Source organism: Stegodyphus dumicola, chromosome 1 (genome assembly GCF_044657685.1).
Source record: "Stegodyphus dumicola isolate Sdum_Otavi_A_Nest chromosome 1, ASM4465768v1".
Taxonomy (NCBI): domain Eukaryota; kingdom Metazoa; phylum Arthropoda; class Arachnida; order Araneae; family Eresidae; genus Stegodyphus; species Stegodyphus dumicola.
The window spans coordinates 267,323,787-267,342,981 of NC_140768.1; the positions used below are offsets into that span (position 1 = coordinate 267,323,787).

General features: G+C 32.2%; 1 protein-coding gene across 1 annotated transcript in view; it reads left to right on the forward strand.

Moving 5' to 3' along the window:
• Positions 1–19,195, forward strand: part of LOC118189676 (proto-oncogene tyrosine-protein kinase receptor Ret-like) — a 476,686-nt gene that overhangs the window by 296,213 nt on the left and 161,278 nt on the right. The window contains exon 5 of the mRNA XM_085806630.1: positions 17,604–17,769. Coding sequence (XP_085662756.1) covers positions 17,604–17,769 — 166 coding nt within the window. The remainder of the gene's footprint in view (positions 1–17,603; positions 17,770–19,195) is intronic.

The following is a 19,195-nucleotide window of genomic DNA, read 5'->3' on the forward strand; positions in this document are numbered from 1 at the left end:
GTAAGACCTTGTGCTAGAAGATTTTTCATCCGTCTAGGGTTTATCACCAAATGAGCGATTTCTCCCCAAATATGGCAATCCTACCTTCCCTTGTCATTTTCTGGCAACCCTAAGCTTGCTTTGCGGAGAAACTATCTTACAGCGGCTAGGCATTTCGGAACAATATATAAAATATAAACTGCTACTCAAAACTTTTTTGTCAAGTTTTGTTTCACGAGTTTTAACTTTCTTCTTAATTTGCTCATTTCCATTAGTAATTTTTAGTAAATATTGAAATTGTTAAAAAAATGCATTTAAAATTTTTTTTCGATGAAACTTATATTTGAAATTATGATTTTATTAGGAACCTTCAAGCTTTTAATATTAAACAAATTTTCTCCTTTTCCATACTCTTTTAATTTGTATATGAAGGAAATGAGAACATTTTAGAATATCGGTTAGGATTTAGGATCTAATAACATCGAATTTACTCGTGTACTTTCCCCCCCCCCCCTTTTTTTTTTTTTTTTTTTTTTTTTGTATATTCCTTTCCCTTTGAAAATCGAAATGAGACCTTTTAGGGAAGGTTTCAGTAATGACGTCAGCAGATAAAGATAAAACCATATCAATTTTAAATGTACTAAGATTACTGTATTCGATGCTTAGAGAAAGTAAGTTGCAGTTATAGCTTTTAGTTCTGCTACTTTTATTTATACAACATGCTTCGCTTAGACCCATAATTTGTATACTGCTGTTATATACAAGAGTTTTGTAATTTTACGCTGAAAACATTGGGGAGAGGATGTGAGTAAATATAGCATCTAGGTTACATTAGCTTAACTGTACTAGGGAGAGAGATGCATCTTCATGAGACTTATTCGCAGACTTAGTCCAAGTACGGCAGAATTATCGCTTTATATTGGTTCCATAGCAGAAAGTATTTTGGTAAATTTTCCTAACCAAAGTACAAATAAATTACGTATTCCTCGGAAACCAACAAACAATGCAATATTTGCATTAATGTGAATGTAGGTACAACATCATTATGAGAACGTAAAACTAAATGATATCAGAAGGAAACGTTCAGAAGCAAAATTAAACTTTTACTTGTAAAGCAATGCCATTTCTCATTCAAATAGTATCGGTAAATCTTCGAATTGTGTGTCTGTTTAACTCCATGTTCTAAATTTTGTTGTAAAACATGTTAGAAAATATTTCTGAAAAATTTTATGTACTATTACGTACTTCCAGAATACTTTCATTTCTTTTCGTTAAAATATTTTAAAATGTAAGGAACAAAACTGCCATATCTTGCTCTTCCTAGCTATTTAGAACCTTACCAATTCATTACTCAGCTGAGTTCTAATTCATATAATTTCAAATATAATTTCTTTTGAGAAATATGGCGTGTAATTTCCTGATGTACGAAGCTCAAATTTACTTTGTGATAATACCTGGGGCACAACTGACAATAATTTCATCGAGAAACTGGGGCAGTCATTAAATAAACATGACTTCCAGAAGTTTATGCATTATACACGTTTTATCCGAAAGGCACATGACTATGTATTTCAGATACATTCTTTTTGTTGATAACCATCTCTAATGCAGTCGAGACGGAAAAAGGAAATGCATTTCATTCATAATGCGTTACGTCTGAATGTGACAAGAAAAGTGAGGATAAATGTACTTTTTTTAACACTAATGGAATAAGTCGTGATCTGGGGTGGCACAAAATAAATTACTTTGTTTCAAAAAGAAGTTTTATAAACATAACTTGGTCTTATATAAACATAACTAGAAAGATAGCTGTTTTAACTTTTTGATATTCATTAAAATGTATACCTATTGCTTAGCAAAGAATGGTCTTCGGAATAATGCAAACATATTACATCAGAGAACAAACCAATCTGAATTGAGTAATAGTACGAAATTTTAAATTGCATTTTGTACTTTCTTTCGATAATTGGCATATGGTTGCTAGAAAAGTTATAAGGTATTTCTCCCGCCTTCGTAGTGTAGTGGTATGCACGCTGGTCGCGCATTCCAGAAGTCCGTGGTTCGATTAAGGGCTTGCTCAATTTTCATGACTCCTGTTTCCAAAAAATACCTAATGTCTTTACAGCGGCGGCCGAACTAAAAGGGTGGTAGATGATGATTCTCCACACCCAGGATGTGGCGATTGGGTCTCCTAAAAACCCCAGTCGCTCTTTAAAGGTGGGAGTATACAAGGTATTTCTCCCGCCTTCTTAGCATGCCTTCGTAGTGTAGTGGTCTGCACGATGGCGCGTATTTCAGAGGTCCGTGGTTAGATTCGCAACGGTAAAGTTGCTAATTTTTCATCACTCCTGCTTCCAAAAAATACATAATATCTCTACAAAGTATTTTCATGCCTTAAGAGCAAAGGGAAGTTTAAATTAGAAAAATATAATTCGGTGTATCAAGCCGAACTGATTGCTATACAAAAAGGCCTTAAGCCCATATTGGTTGTTTGGGCAATGAGAAGGCGGATGTCTTAGCAAAGGAGGCAACAACGAGTCATGATATTGAAACTGTCGATGTACAAGCCTCCAAGAGAAGATGCATTAACATTATGAAGTGTGTCATTGTGAATAAATGGCGGACTCAATGGGAAAACTCTGATAAAAATAATGTGTTCATGAAGATTTTTGTTCCTAAGAAAAATATGAATATTAACAATGATATTGACTTGAATCAGTTAATTACATATCATGGGAGATTTCCTTTTTATCTGAAAAGATTCCATGTTCAAGATAATGATTTATGTAAAGTATGTACAAAAATAGGAAACAATGTCCACTTTATTACAGGATGTAAGTTAACCAGATGCATTGACGGAACGAACATAGATTTCATGAAAAATGGTTTACTTAAGGCAAGAGGAATATCACATAAGATTATGAAGAATATTAATAACAATAAAACGAAGCCATTGGCTTTGTATGATTGCGTGTATGGTTGTGTGGATGTTTGTGTGATGTTTGAATACTAATTTCTCTTTATTTTTTATTTAATTATTAACACATCATTTTGATAAGTTGCGATTATTTTATGTTTCTATTTTTCCCTTGTTTGTGGTTTTTGTACTGGCGTAGTCCGTATAGGTCATAGGGCAAACTTTGTTTTGCAAGGTGGACCAGGCTGCGCCCTAAGCTCACCTTAAAAGCAAAAATTTTTATCTCAAAGTGCAGTTTCAAATTTATAAAATATTATGCACATTTATTAATCTTATTAATCTTTTAATTAATGTTAGCTTACCTTAGTAGGCTCTTGTAAGGATACTTTATATATATCTTTCGATCGTCAGAAGTGTTCGCAATTTTTATCTGCTAGCTATGAGATCGCATAACCTCACAATGTTTCAGTCCTTTTTAGAAAATTAAACATCGATAAATTAAATTTACTTTTCTCATCATGAGACTAGTATATCATATAAGCATAAAAGTATAACTTATCAGCATTCAAAACATTTCTGAAAACCATTCTCCAAGGTTCTCAGGAATATATAGTTCTAATATTGAATGAAAGGATAGTAGTTTGAGAACAGATTAAAGAATTATGAGGCTTTATATAAAATCTGTCAAAAGCCTTTGTAGCGATTTCCACGTTTATGCTTGATATATGTTGTTTAGATTTATCTTGGAAAAATTAGTCTTTTCGTTAGATTATAATCCATTAACTTTCAACTTACGATGGATGCTTTAACACTCATTAGAGTATCACAGTATAACAAAAATTACTCAGTCTGTCAGAAGTTACAAAAAATTATAACAAAAACCTCAAACCACAAACCACAATAAATGCAATCTTTAAAATTCGCTATATTTATTTACCATAGCAATACTTCGGCGGAAGGTTCACTTAACAGCATCACATTTCATTCATTTTATAACTCAAAGTGCACAAAAATTATATCATCTGAAAGAATGACCACAAGTTCTGTTCAAATACTATAATAAATCTAAAACGATATATAAAAGAAATTAAACAAATGAAACAGAAACAGTTTTTCGCAGACGATTTTGCGCCGCTTACCTAATGCCCATGCGCTACTAATTAATTCAGTTCTCACTTCGCGGCAAGGCAACAATATATAAAATTTCAAAATATTTTCATTAAAATTTAAAAGATATGAAAAAACATAAAACACCAAGTAGAGTTAAAACAATTAAAAAAACAATTTTTACAATTAAAACTACAGTTTCAACGGAAAAACAAACTAAAAACTTAAATGATAATTCCAGAGTGAATTAAGCATAATTTAATTCGCAATAATAAAAGAAGACGCTACTTTGTAGTTGTTGCGAAGCTTAGTTGCTTTAGATTGGCAACAAATCCACTCTTCTTTTAAGTTTCAAATGTAAACAAACATGGCTGCAATGGTAACCAAAAATTAGGCTTAGTCACACTTAAAAATTTTTAAATTGTTCATAATTCCACAATTATTGCATGCAGGTGAACTAAAGGCGTAGAAACTTTAACCGGAAGATAAAACAACAGAATTCAATCATATTTAAAGCAAAAAATGCACAGTTTACAAATATATAAGACTAGTCATTTTTGACGTATGCGAGATACGTACGTACGTACGCACAGACGCCACGAAATATGCTCTTCAGAATTCATTTTAAATCAGTTTTATAATTTTTTGGGAGGAAAAGAGTCCTTTATTCTGCCCTTACATACGGGTGTCACGCAAAAATATCCTTAAATTGCATTCAATAGCGGTCAAAATGAACATTTTCTTTGAAATATGATGCCTGAAGTTTTTTCGATTACAATACTTCCTTTTTACTTCGTACAAGGAAGTAAAAGCAGACCAAAAACATTCGGGGAAAGTTGGCCTAGGTTCATCCGTACCCAGTAATTTCATGTCGTTTTCACTTACGTTACCCAAAACTTTATTTTAGTTGAAAGCTACTTCAAAAGTAAACTGTTTGTACTTTGCTGAAGTACCGAACTGCGAAGAGTGAAATATAGATTTTTTTACTTCCTTGTACGAAGTAGAAAGGATGTATTGCAATCGCAAAAAATTTCAGGCATCATATTTCAACGAAAATATCCATTTTCACCGCTATCGAATGTAATTTAACGACGCTTTTGCGTGACATCTGTACGTAAGAACACAATAAAGGACTCTTTCCCCCAAAAAAAGTTATAAAACTGATTTAAAATGAATTCTGAAGAGAATGTTTCGTGGCGTCTGTACGTATATATCTCGCGTAAATCATAAATGAGTAGTCTCAGAACGTTGAAATTTTGTATATAGGACATGCAGATGTGCACCTCGTTATTTGGTTGCAATCGGCCGCATCACAACTATATATATATATATATATATATATACACTCTGTTTACTCAGCTGAGGGATCTCAGTTTCTTTACTATTATATGTTTGTAAATTGTGCATTTTTTGCTTTTAAATAATTGAATTATATTGTTCTTACCCTCCGGTTAAAGTTTTTAAGCCTTTAGTAAATCTGCATGCAATATTTGTAGAATTACAAACAATTTAAAAGTTGTTTAAGTGCGGCTAATCCTAATTATTTTTGCCATGGCGACCATGTTTGTTTGTATTTGAAACTTAACAGAATAGCGGATTTGTTGCCAATCTAGAGAAACTAAGCTTCGCAACAACAAAGATAACGCCTTCTTTTATTATTGCGAATTAAATCACGCTTAATTCATTCTGGAATTTATTCGAGGAAATAAGTATTTGACATTTACTTCGTAATTTTTAATATAGATATTTTGAGATTTTATGCATTTTTGCCTGGTCACGAAGGGAGAACTGAATTAATTGAATGAGAAATACTGAAACGTCAGTGAAAACCTTTTTTTTTTTTTTTTTTTTTTGCTTAATTTTTTTACTCGTCGTTTTAGATTTTTTATAGTATTTGAATAGAACATGTGGCAACGATTAGATAATTTTTCAAATGATATAAATTTTGTGCGTTCTGAGTTATAATATGAACGAAATGTAACGATTGTAAGTGAACCTAATGCCAGAGTGTCCATATGGTAAACAAATCTAGCGAATTTTAAAGAGTGCATTTATTCTTTTGTTATTTATGCGCTATCGACGAAGTAGGTTTAATTCAATCCAATAAATTTAAATGAAATGCAAGAAAAAATGTGTATAATTTAATAAGGAAGAAAAAATGCGTATAATAATTATTAAGAAAAAATGCGTATAGTAATTACAAGGAAGTTATGTGGTGTACGCATCAGATCTTTTTACTTCCTTGTACGAAGTGTAAAAAGGAGGTATTGTTATCGAGAAAAATTTTGGGTATCATGTTTCAACGAAAACATACATTTTGGCGGCTATCGAATACAATTCAAAAATGTTTTTGCTTGACATCTGTACGTAAGGACAAAATAAAGGACCCTTTTTTTCCCCAAAAAATTACAAAACTGATTTAAACTGATTTCTGAAGAGATTTTTTTCCGGCGTCTGTACGTACGTACGTATTTATCTTGCATAACTCAAAAACGAGTATCCTCAGAATGTTGAAATTTTGTAAATAAGACTGCTATATAGATGTGCACCTCGTATTTTGGTTGCAATCGGCATCAACAAAAGTATATAAATACATGCATATATATATACCCACTCTGTTACTCGGCTCAGTGAGCTCAGTTTCTTTATTCTTATATATTTGTAAATTGTGTCTTTTTGATTTTAAAAATGATTGAACTGTGTTGTTTTTATCTTTCGGTTAAAGTTTTTATGCCTTTAGGTAACCTGCATGCAATAATTGTGGAATTATCAACAATTTTTGTTTGTTGTTGCTCATGCGCATTAGGTAAGCGGCGCGAAATCGTCTATGAAAAACTGTTTATTTTTTCTTGTTTAATTTTTTTTATATATCGTTTTAGATTTATTATACTATTGAATAGAACTTGTGGTTATTCGTTCAGATGATACAATTTTTGTGCACTCTGAGTTATAAAATGAATGAGATGTAATGCTGTTAAGTGAACCTAGCACCGAAGTGTCGCTATGGTAAACAAATATAGTGAAATTTAAAGAGTGCATTTATTCTATTGTGGTTTATTCTTTATTGACGAGGTGGATTTATTTCATAATTCATTAAGTTCTAATTCAATATGTTTAAATGAAATGCAGGAAAATTGCGAATTATTTAATATTCCGTACAAGGAAGTCACGTGGTGTAGACATCAGATTTTTTTTATTTACGTTGCATTTTTGCATTTACATCAAAACTATTTATTGCATAATGAGATATCCTTTTTTTTTTTTTTTTTTTTTTTTTTTTTTAGTATTTTCCCTTTCCTTTTCCCGCAGAGGTGATTCTGCCAATTATTACGCTAAATTCCAAACTTACTTTATAAATCTGCAGTATAAGTTGCTTGTGCCAGCTCTACCAGTTGTCTTAAACTAGCAGGTCCGCAATTCTGTAACGAATCGAATAATGCTTTAAAGTAAAATGACCAATGCATGTACCAGTGTCCTGACCAAAACTCAACCCTTGTTTTATGATATGAGAAATAAGATACCTAATTTTATATGTCTGCATGTATATTCCTAGTAAATGTTAAGTTTATAAATGAATTATTAAATGTGCTTGGATAGTTGCTTGGCACCATACTGAAATTAAAAGAGTGTTTCATAAAATCAAACGCCTTTTCATTTCGTTTGACGTCTACACAGAAATCTCCCATCATGATAACAGGAACATCTTTCTCTACAGTAAACACGTGATCGATCAATAAAATAGTCTCAGAATATTTCATCGATACACTAAACAAGAACCTCTTCAAATCTTCTAACAGTTGGTTGAATATATACGGATGTTAGAATAAATTTTGACTGCCCATTAAAAATTGTATCAACCACAGAAATATCACAATCAAGAATAAATATCAACTATAAATTTTGTTGGTACACAATCTCCTATATACTCGTCGAAGTGCTATAAACCGCAACACCACTAGTTTGGCGAAATAAAATAAAATAAAATACAGTAAACACTAACTGTCTACGAGTGACTGTCAATCAGATGGCCTTGGCATTCACACACGGTCGCGCATGCGCACGGATCTTTGGCTTCACCAAAATTGCGCTATTGTCCAATACTTACTTTTGTTTTTTTGTGCGTGTGTGCTTCATAATGTGCTGTTTCATCTATCTAATGATGCATTTAGATTGATTGTAACATTTGTAGTTTCGAAGATAACGGCATTCGCGCACACCTCAAATAGGGTCTTAATATTTGCTTTCTCATCAAAAACGGTTTGCCATGCTGTAGCTAATGAGCTTCGGTTCGAGGTCACATGTTAAATAGATGCAATAAATGCGAAACGTGAAACGCATGCAGTTTACTCTAAATTTATCACGTACCTATAATTATTCACTGCGCCGTGGACATTTTATGAGAACGAATCTAAAATTCATATATGAGAAGCCACGTTTTGATTAAATCCAAATTTTAAGTTGTTTTACGTAAATACACAAAACAAGATAGAATTTCTGATCCAAAAGCTCTTATTTATGCAAGTTTTTAATAAAATTTTTATTATCACTTATTTGTATGAAACATGTACTATTTTATATTAATATCATATGAACTGTCATTTCGAAAAGTCATTAAGATTTTACGGCAGTTTCCTAACAACAACAAAATAAGGACTAACATCAATTATAAATTTTAAAATTAAAAACAGAAAGATTCTCTAAAACATAATAAATTCAATGGATATTTCTAAGAATTTTAAAGAGTTTTATCACTCAGAAATTTATTTAATGTGCGTGTATTTATACATTCCTAAAGTGCCGCTGTTACACATCACGTTAATATTCGAGGTTACCACGCGAGATGTCCATGTACATTTGCCCTTACGATTAAAATTGAATATGTGTGCAAACAAGCTGCTGACATTTAAAAGTACAGATTATAGATGTTTGTTTCACGTTGCCGGGGGAACTAATGTCCTAAATTCCTAAATGAATATCGATATACTGTGAGACTTAAACATCCATTTTGCCATTAATTTCTTGTCGCATCTAACAATGCGTATCATAAGTAGAAGCAAAACTCCTCATCATAATTAGCACTCATTGTGTTGCTCTGTCTCATGATGTGTTATGGTTAACAATATGAGATGTAAATGCAGGACATTTCAACTAAAATCTAGTTCTGCGAATTAAAAATAAGGAAAACAACTCTGAATTATTAAAATAAAATGCCAAAAAATATCAAGGAAAGACAGGGTTGCCAGATTTGGCGTGAAATCGCCCATTTGGCGACATTTGGCAATATGCTATAGATGGAGCGAGAACATTCTAGAACGAATTCTTACCGGTTTTCCCGAGAATGATCTCGAAGGTATATCAAAGGATACATATACCCAGCCTGTACCCGGAGTAAGAGAGTATTTTGATTTCAGTAGTAGAGTTCAGAGGTTAGCTTGATAGCGATAGACCAAGTCGGGAGTTATACTTTAATGCATTGCCGTAAAGCTGTCTTCACCGTTGTAGCCGTTGTGGCTGTGTTGCTGATTGTTTAAGCGTGTTTATCGCAGTTTTTTCGATGACTGTAAACATGTCTTTGAAATTCTTCACGGTACTTTCAAATAAATTATGTTTTGATTCTGCATCAAGTGTTTTCGTCAATTACTCCAAATCCACGAACCCATAGAACCCAACAATATCAAACCGATGAAAAATATTGTTACGAATTTTGTACTTAGATAGGTAATTTTAATAGAATTATAAGTAAAATTGTTGTATTTTTCTGTGTAATGTAGCGCGAGACAAATTATAGGAGAAAGCTATGTAAGAAAAGAAAGACTACAGGAGCAAGGATATTTAAAATTGATAGGTATCTCGATAATTTGGCGAAATATCGCCAAGCTGACAACTGTTTTGGAGACTTATTTTGTTGCCAAATCGAATGAGAACTTCCCAAAAGTCGCCAAATTTGGCGACATTTGCTCCAATCCCTGTGTCACCGCAACACGTATTGAAATTGTATAAATGTAATTGACCACTACGCTAGCTGTAACCGTAATTCCACACTTTTTTTGCTGTCCAGTAATTTTGAGAAACAGAAAGTACTAGAAATATCTCGTGGCTGGTTGAAAACTATAAAAGGCCGGAGAGAGCACCTGAATTCAGTTGCTTTTATTGTTGTTGCGAGTTGTTGAGTTTTGCGTGAACTGAGATATCTGAGTTAGCTTTCTCTTTAGATGCGCTTTGCATTGAGTTGCGTTGAATCTTCTTACTTGTTTGATGCATAACTACTGATTATACGATGTGATATTGTGAATATTTGTACGAATATTTCTGCGAAAAAATTTCAGAGTTCTGAAATATTTCTTTTAATAAATATAAATTTTTATTAATCTGCTATCAGACTTGTGCATTCAGTCTAATACGAACCTGCACGCACGCAATAGTACTGTAACTAGAAAAAAGAAGAAACGGGGGCATAAAATGGGACTTTTTCTGAAATAACATACAATTGTGTTCCATATTTCGATTCTATCACTGAAATTATGCCTAGATTTTGAATTTTGTGAACTGTGGGGCGAAATTTACGGAGAAATTCAAAAATTTATCTTGGTGCAATGTTTTCAATTTGTGCCAAGGTAATTCACTTGGCGCACCTTTTAATATATAGCAACCAATTTTCCTTTCCCTTCTATTATGCCGGGCCAAGAAAAAAGGGCACTCCTTTTCTATTTTTTTATATTGTGCATGAGCGGAAAAAAAGTGACATTCTTATTTTCAAATAATTTTAGCAAAGTGTCTAAAACAGATTTTATTTTTTATCGCTTTCAACAAATATGCCAAATGTCAAAACGGGCCAATATATAAATTCACGTATATCTTTGGAAATTTTGAATAAAAAACTCTGATTTTTTGCATGTGTGTCTAGAAATGCATCTATTTTAAGAAGATGGCAAACATTTTATATTTAAAATTCAAGTTACTTTTAGAAAAATTTATAAATATTATTTAACAATACAAATTAAAAAAATAAATCATAAAAACAGGCGAATTTTATTTGGAATGAACATAAATTTTGAAATGTGAAAGGAAGAATCAAATAAGTAATAAAAAAGAGAGATTAAGAAATATATACCAAACTCAATTAACATTGAGGAGCTAAAATTTTGAGAGCTAATTTTTTAAAACCTACTCGTACGATTTTTACAAATTTAGTTTGGCGTAATTTGAGTCGTAAGGTAGTTTGGCGTAATTTGAGTCGTAGAATCGAAATATGGAAAAACAAGTGTCATGTCATTTCAGAAAAAGTTCGATTTTGTGTCAAAATACCTATATTAGAACGATGCTATGTATAAATCTAATACATAACCTAGGTTGCGCTTTCGAGAAATGAAAAACGCAAGTTGAATTTCGTGAATCGGCCTAGTAGAACGGGAGATAAAGAACTGTCCTTTTTTTTCGCAGTGTACATTTAAAATGCAATGAGTGGTAGTAAAAGGTGAAAACGGATTAGATTATTCAAGGAAGATCTGTAATAGGTCCATGACGAAATGCGTTCTGATCGTCCATCTGTAATCAATGACATTTTGATGGGTCATCCTCAAATTCACGCAAAACGGAGGTTTGAGCAAATGGCGTGAAGATATGGAAGCCACTGATAGAGAAGTGAAAGTGAAAAACATCGCGAGTAATTGGCTATCATCATTGGCGGCACGGTTCTAAGAAAAGCTTATCCCAAGCATCGTTGTTCGTTATGACAAAGGCTGCAACCGACAATGATATAATGTACAAAAATGGCAAATTACGTGTGAATTCAGATTTTTTTTTTTTTTTTTTCAAAATTTTATTCGTTTAATTTTTTTGCGAAACTGATCTGATCTTACTTAATAATATAATGTAAATATGTATAAATGCCTTAACAAAAATATTTTATCCATATTTATTTTAGGATATATAAATATGCAATTGTTAGCCCAAATGCCGTTAAGCGATGAAGGGCTGTTAGTTTCAAAAGTTGATTTTACGTTGAATAACTATAAAAGTCCGTTTCACTTTTCAAATTGTTACCACTAATTATTATCGTCCTGTATTCTATTTAAAGAAAATAAATAATAAACAATCTGCATGAAAGTAATATGTATATTTCACGCATTATAGGAAAACAACAACGGTATCTAGAGTCATCATACTGTGAATAACGTAACCTTTCATCCGAGTATAAGCACCTGGAAGCCCGAAAATGAAATTTCGAATTTATTTTATTATCTACTTCGTATTTTGTAAAATGTTTTTAAAAGTTAACTTTTTAAAACTTTTTTGTTAAGCTTTTTTAAAAAACAAGAATGAATTTTTGATTAAAAAACTCAACGATTCTAAAGTGAACAGTGACAACATGTAATAAATAAAATATTTTTCTCTCCAGAGCGCAAGACAGTCTTGTCGAAAATGCTAAAGATATGACGTATTTAAATGTTTTTAGCCCAAATCTGCCTTAGCCCAAATGCGCTCGAAACTTGTATGTGTCTGTAAATGAAACAATAATTCCTTTACTTCGTACAGGGAAGTAAAACATCCCTTTTGGGCGCAGTATAAAATCTGAAGATTTTCCGAATTTGTTTTCTAATTTTTTATGGTTTTTTTCTCGAAAGGAAATAACATATATTTTAAGAAACGTAATGTCTAAAATGTTTTAATAGTTTCTGATCAGAAAATTTAAAGCACAGCGTAAAATGCGAATACAAAATAAAAATATTGTTTGAAAATTGTTGTAATTTAATCCTTACTGATTATTTTCTTCTTTAGGAGATAGTTTTGATTTCAGTTTACTATTAAATGAATAAACTTATTAAGAGACGCACGTCACTGAATTCATAATAAGCATTTATATAAGTCTCATTTATTTTATTGGACGTTTAATCTGAGAATATGAGGATCTCATCAGATTAAGTTCAGTTACCTCAGCAGAGTTAAATGTTGCATGTTAACAATTCCCAAGTGAGTCGCGAACACAGGCGTGGCCCTAAGCATCCATCAAAGCATCGCATATACCAAATTAGGTACCTCATATGTCAGCAAGTATCACATTCGAAGGGTAATACCAAAATACATCGTGAATAAATTATTTATCATTCTCAGAACCATATAAATTTCAAAAATGATATAAATGTCAAAGTTCTAAAGAAACGCAGCATAAATAAACCACATCTTTATTAAAAGGTCATTCAAGTCCAAGCAGCTAAAATGTAAAGGGTAAAGGTTATATATTTTGCCCGTTTAGGCGAAATTATGAGTTACTTGCCTTATTTATTTCGAGATTTTATATGATGAAAGGTCAAAAGTTAAGCAAGACATAATCCGTTCTTTGTAATTCAAAGAGCTGATGTCAGAAGTAAATACATAGTGAAAGTTAAAGAAGATACGCCAGTAGAAAAGGAGAACATTTACACAGCAAAAAGAAATGAATTGTGCGCTGTATATTTAATACTGAATTCGCAAAGCCAATTTATGCAAATAAGGAAATATATTATGTAAATAAAAAACAACAAATAAGATACTTACAAGATAGATTAAAAAGCATAATAAAAGTAAACACGTGTGATTCCACCATTCTATGTATCAATATAAGCTAAATTTTCATTACACGCAATTTACATGTATCCCTTTGTTTAATGTGTGTGTAAAGTTAAACCTAATTAGTTGGTTTAATCTTCGAATTATCATTTTTACAGCTAATTTCAAGTCTAAATTAAACTTCAGGAATGCGGATAAAAGGTAAACCAAAGAGAAAAGGTTTATTAAACTACACCTAATATTCTGCAATTTAAAATTAACAAAAAATAGCTACCGCTATTCACGGATCAGCAACTCAAACCGTATATAAATCGTAGAATCTTGTATATAGTCCCATTCTGCTACCTGCCTCGGTAGGCTTACATTTTTAGTCTTATATGTTAGTAAATTCTACATTTTTTGCTTTAAATGTGATTGAATTATGAAATTTTTTATATTCCAGTTAAGGCTTTTATGCATTTAGTTAATCTGCATGCAATAATTGTAGAATTATCAACAATTCAAAAGTTTGAGTTAAGCCTAACGCACCGCCAATTGTTTATATTTGAAACTCAGTAGAATAGGGAATGAAGTCGGTTTCTGCATCTTCAATGTCTTTTTGCCAAGTGAGACCAAATGCGAACTTTCAATTTTAATTTTAAACTATTTTAATTATATTTGTAGCTTTATATTTTCCCGTATTTTACAATTTTTAAGGAAGATGTTTTGAGTTTTTTTTTTTTTTTTTTTTTTTTTTTTTTGGTGTGTGTGTGTGTATTTTTGCTTTATCGCAAAGGGAGAACTGAACTAATTGAATGAGAAATATATCTCTGATGAAATTCGAGGAAATATGTTTAAATGAAATGCAGCGAGCGAAAAATGTATGTAACTTAATAGGCCATACAAGGAAGTCCTGTTGTGCCCACATCAGATTTTTTTTTTTTTATAATATTCAAACCGACAATGCATTGCTTTTATATAACCGAAGAAATTGTTGCGAAAAAACAAAATGTCCTAAGAAGAAAAGAAATAAAATGAAAAGATAAAGCAGAAACACAATTTATTTATTTCTATGAAGTACGGATATTGACAGTCTTAGTAATATGCTCGCTGTAAATATAGAATCTAATGTGATAGCTAAGATAACCTGAGGATATATAATAACTCTACAGCGAGGAAAATAAAAATTCATTCTTGTGTAAATAGCGTATCTGAGATTTTTTGCTTCCAGGAATTATTCCTAAGAAATTTTTCGTAGCCCGAAGATCTCTTACCTAAGAAGCCCTGTGTACAATATGAGTGCAGAATAAGTTTACAACAAATTATTATGGAGAGTAAAATTATAATATTTTCCATTATTGTAACAAGAATTGATTTATAGAAGATCTGTGTAGCTTCTATCTTGTTAAATAGAAAATTATCGAAAATTTTTATATGTCAGTGAAATTGGATAGAATTCTGAAATTGTTTTGTAAGTATTATGATGTAAGCTCTTTCATTGTCAACGCAATCGGTAAGGGTATGGTTGATTATAAACGTTTCCTGATCCAGAATTTCTAAAAGATTTGTACAATAGCTCTCGAAATAAAAGTGTAGTCTACGATAACTCTTTACTAGTTGGTCCTACTTGCGGCCGAGCAGTAGAATTAGTAGAGCAGTAGCAGTAGTAATCGCTGAAGATTGGTTGTCCCTACTCTTTTTGGGTTCGACTGTAGGCAAACGGACTGGCTGCGCGGACGTTTTCGTGATTTTCCCGATATGTAAGTGCATAAGAGCCAGTTTTCCTGAGAAAGTCCTGCAAGAAAGTATCTCTCCTTAGGCAGATAACTTAGTGTATTTTGCCATAATTAAACTGAACCAACCGTCTTGACCTGGATTTATGTGTGCCTCTCTCCACTCGCCTTTCTAGTTACACAGAATGTGAAAGAATAATCTATTTCGTCCGTTGCCTCTGTTAGAAAGTACATGGTTAGCACTTTGGCAGAAGGAAGTGATCCGAATCCTATCGAGAACACAAGTGAAGATTTATTTTCCTGCTTCGATGAGCGTAAGGATTTCTAAAAATTTTCAAATTCGGTAAATTCCAGAGTTAACTTACCCCAAAGCAAAACAACACTTCCAAAGGTAACTCCAAAAATCATTTAATAGAATATACCATTGGGGATGCTGTAGTGAAAGAATATTTCACGACATGAAGAATAGCTCATGGGAAAAACTTTAGATCTTGATTTCCTAGGACAAGCTGGATATTATTACAGCCCTACCCCCCCCAAAAAAAAACTATCTAACTTTCTCTCATAATGTCTTTCGAGAAATATAATAAAATAATTAGCACGTTGCTTTAATGGACAGTATGTTGTCCTAAGCTTTCTAAGATTTTTAAGATAGCAAAGTATCTTGAACTGCTGGAATCACGCCCTTAGTAATCATCTCAGCCAAGTGACCTTGAATCCAATGCCATACTAGGTTACAAATAAAAAAAAGATAAGTTGTACAGGGTTTTTTCGTAGCAGAAAACAGGAAAGTTAGTGAGGCACTATCTCAGATTCGAATTCTTTGTACGCAATTGCTAGCAGGACGTGCTACCTGTACATCATGACAGAACGCTGTGGAGGATATGAAAATTCCTGATATAGCCCGATTTTTAGGATGACTAAAAACTGAAGGAACATAATCACTAAGTCCTTGTGGTGAAAAATTATCATCGACCAGAGTTCAGTTGAGAGCAAATTTGGAGTTTTCTTTCCACAGACGGCGGAGCAGTTAGCATGTTGGTCAGGTGGCTCCACTGACGGATTTAACTTTACTACAAAAGTTCTCAGATTGCGGTCTGCCCAGGCGTATGTTTGGCGGAGGGGCACATAGACTGTTGTGTTTCACTCCTTTTCAAAGGTTCACAAAACTCTTTAGTGTGCTTTGTGTAAGACGACTGCTTTGATGAGTGAGGTGTGCAATATTTTTTCCTTCGGAAGCTGGAAGCGTAAGTAATCAGCTATGCCCTTGTGAGGATTCCAATTCAAAATATACTAGCCGCACATGTTGCTAATTACACCACGAGAAAAAGCACGAAAAAAAATGCATTAATTCCTGATATCTTCATTTAAAAGGAGAATAGAAACAGGGGAACAAGCCCCAGTCGGCCAAATCTAGTGGAGACGAATGGTTGTTCAATATTATAGACGGGCATTGTTATAGGTATATTAAAGAATTTTTGGGGGAAAACAGAATTGTTAGAAAGAAACTGCCGAAATTTGGTCTCCATGTCTTCCGATTGCTAGCTGTATATACTATCAATTATACCTCGAAAGCACGAAAGGGCGACAGACGTCCATACCTGCCCCAAAATGTCCCCTTTCATTTTAGAGCTACTACGCATAAACTTTTGAAATAAATGAAACTCAAATTTAACAAAAATTTGTTATTAGCTTTTAAATGAACGTTACAAGCTAACTCTCATAGTTATTTAATTATTTCTTCCTAAAACATAGCTTATTTTAATTTAATTGCTGACCTTCAGAATGTGTGACTCAAGTAGTAAGAAACAGTTATCTGTATTAAATCTAAGTAGTAAGCCAAGAACAATTGAAATTAGATAATAATACATTTTTCAGCATTGATCATGTCTTACGAAAGGTACAAAAGAGAAATAAACTCTTTATTCGCTGAAAGACGCAGTACTCGAGATCTAAACCAAATCGGAAATGCTAGCTGAAAATAAATCAAAGTAGATTTTGAAAGAGAAATCTAGGTATATCTACTTCTCAGATTTGATCTGACTTCTTCAAGAACACGAAAGAAAGACTGTCTGAGAGCTATCCTAGACTTAAGTGTACAGTATATAAAAGCTAAGAAAGAATCCAGAAAATTCTGGAGAAAAATAAAAATAAATAAATAAATAAATAAATAAAAATAAAAATAAGAAAAGTTTGCTGCCAGTACTATATATATATATGTATATATGTATAAAAATATTACGAAAATACATACATACATATATATATATATATATATATATGTATTTTCGTTCAGAAACTGCCACTTGTTTGACGTAACGTTTTTATTTTTTCTGCCGTAGGATCAAAAACATGTAGCCATTGCTCTGACAGCTGTGGATAAAGATTCCAAAGATGTAAATGATCTGGTTGTCAGAATTGAAGATGATGCTCTGGATCTGTTTACTGTCAGCGACGAAAAGATTTATTCAAATATACGCGCGAAGAAAATGACATTTCTGAACGCAGGTAAGAAAATTGCTATTTTATATAATGATTTAAAAGCTAGTATCACATTCTGTGTGAAATTTGTAATGCATTTAAACAAGTTACTAACATATATTTAAAAATCATGAATATTAATTTTTAATTTATTTAATAGCTAAAATTCTTGTTATGAAATAAAAAGTAGAGGACAAATTGAAACATATTCAAGAAATTAATGATATAAAAGTTAATGTAATATGATTTGAATATGTATAGATTATATAGAACACGTCACTTATATTTTTAATATTATTTTTTAATCTCTTGTTTAATATTTACTCCCAAAACGTAAAACACAAATGGCCTCTAAATTTTCGTTATTATAGGTTAAGAACGCCTGGTTAACTCTGAAAGATCCCTCGTGTTTTCCTGGTTTGATAAATTGATCGTTATACATTTTCTGTAGAGGTGTAGCAGTACACCTCTACAGAAAATGTAAGTTGTAAAATGTAAGTTGTAAATGTAAGTTGAAAATGTTTTAATTTCTGTAGAGGTGTACTGCTAACAGTACACCTCTACAGAAATATATATTGAATATATATTAACAGGAATATATATTGACAGGTAAAAGACAATGCACTGCATAAGCATTGAGTTAGTTCTTTATAAACATAAAGGGCAAATTAATAAGGCTTACTCATTTCAAGTGCAATAGTTTCTTTATGCATAAATATTCTTCAGGAATTATCATTTATAGCTGTGTACACTTTTATCATATCCACCAGTCAGACACTTATACGAAAATATCTATAGGAATCTATTGCCAATTTAACCGTTTAATCACTGGAAACATTTCTCATTTGGGGTCGTATAATATCGCTGTATTAAGAAAGGAGGAAGGACACTTATGTAAGCCATAGGCAAGGTAGGCGCAAGGCAGTCTTGGCCCTACCTTGCCTTAATAGCACCCCTACCTTGCATTAATAGGTAGGGGGCAAGCCTTACTTGAAAATCAAACTCACACCTTGATTTCGGGCAAGCAAATACTTCCGCTAATTACTACCCAGAGCGGCGTTGTGTACACGTACATTATTTAATATACATTTTTATTCAATCATTTGTTGTTAAGTTACGCGTATACTTTACATTATTGTACTTTTTGACTGGAAGAAAAGGGTAATTTTTCTAGATGTCAACATTTTGTTTGTCATTAAACTGAACTAAATCCCCCCCCCCCCCCCGAAATAATAATAATAGGGTGTTTTTTAGTGTTCTCTGGTTATTTTGTAATTATTTCTTAACTCTTCAACCAACTGCTATTCAGTTTTGTGTAGTTTTAAAGTTACCGATCACATGAATTTCTCATTTTTAGGTAATATTTTAGTGTTTTAGTAATTTTCGTGCGTTTAATGCATAAATATATAATTCGTGCAATGTTTCAAACTAATGGGGTATTAAAATTGTTAAT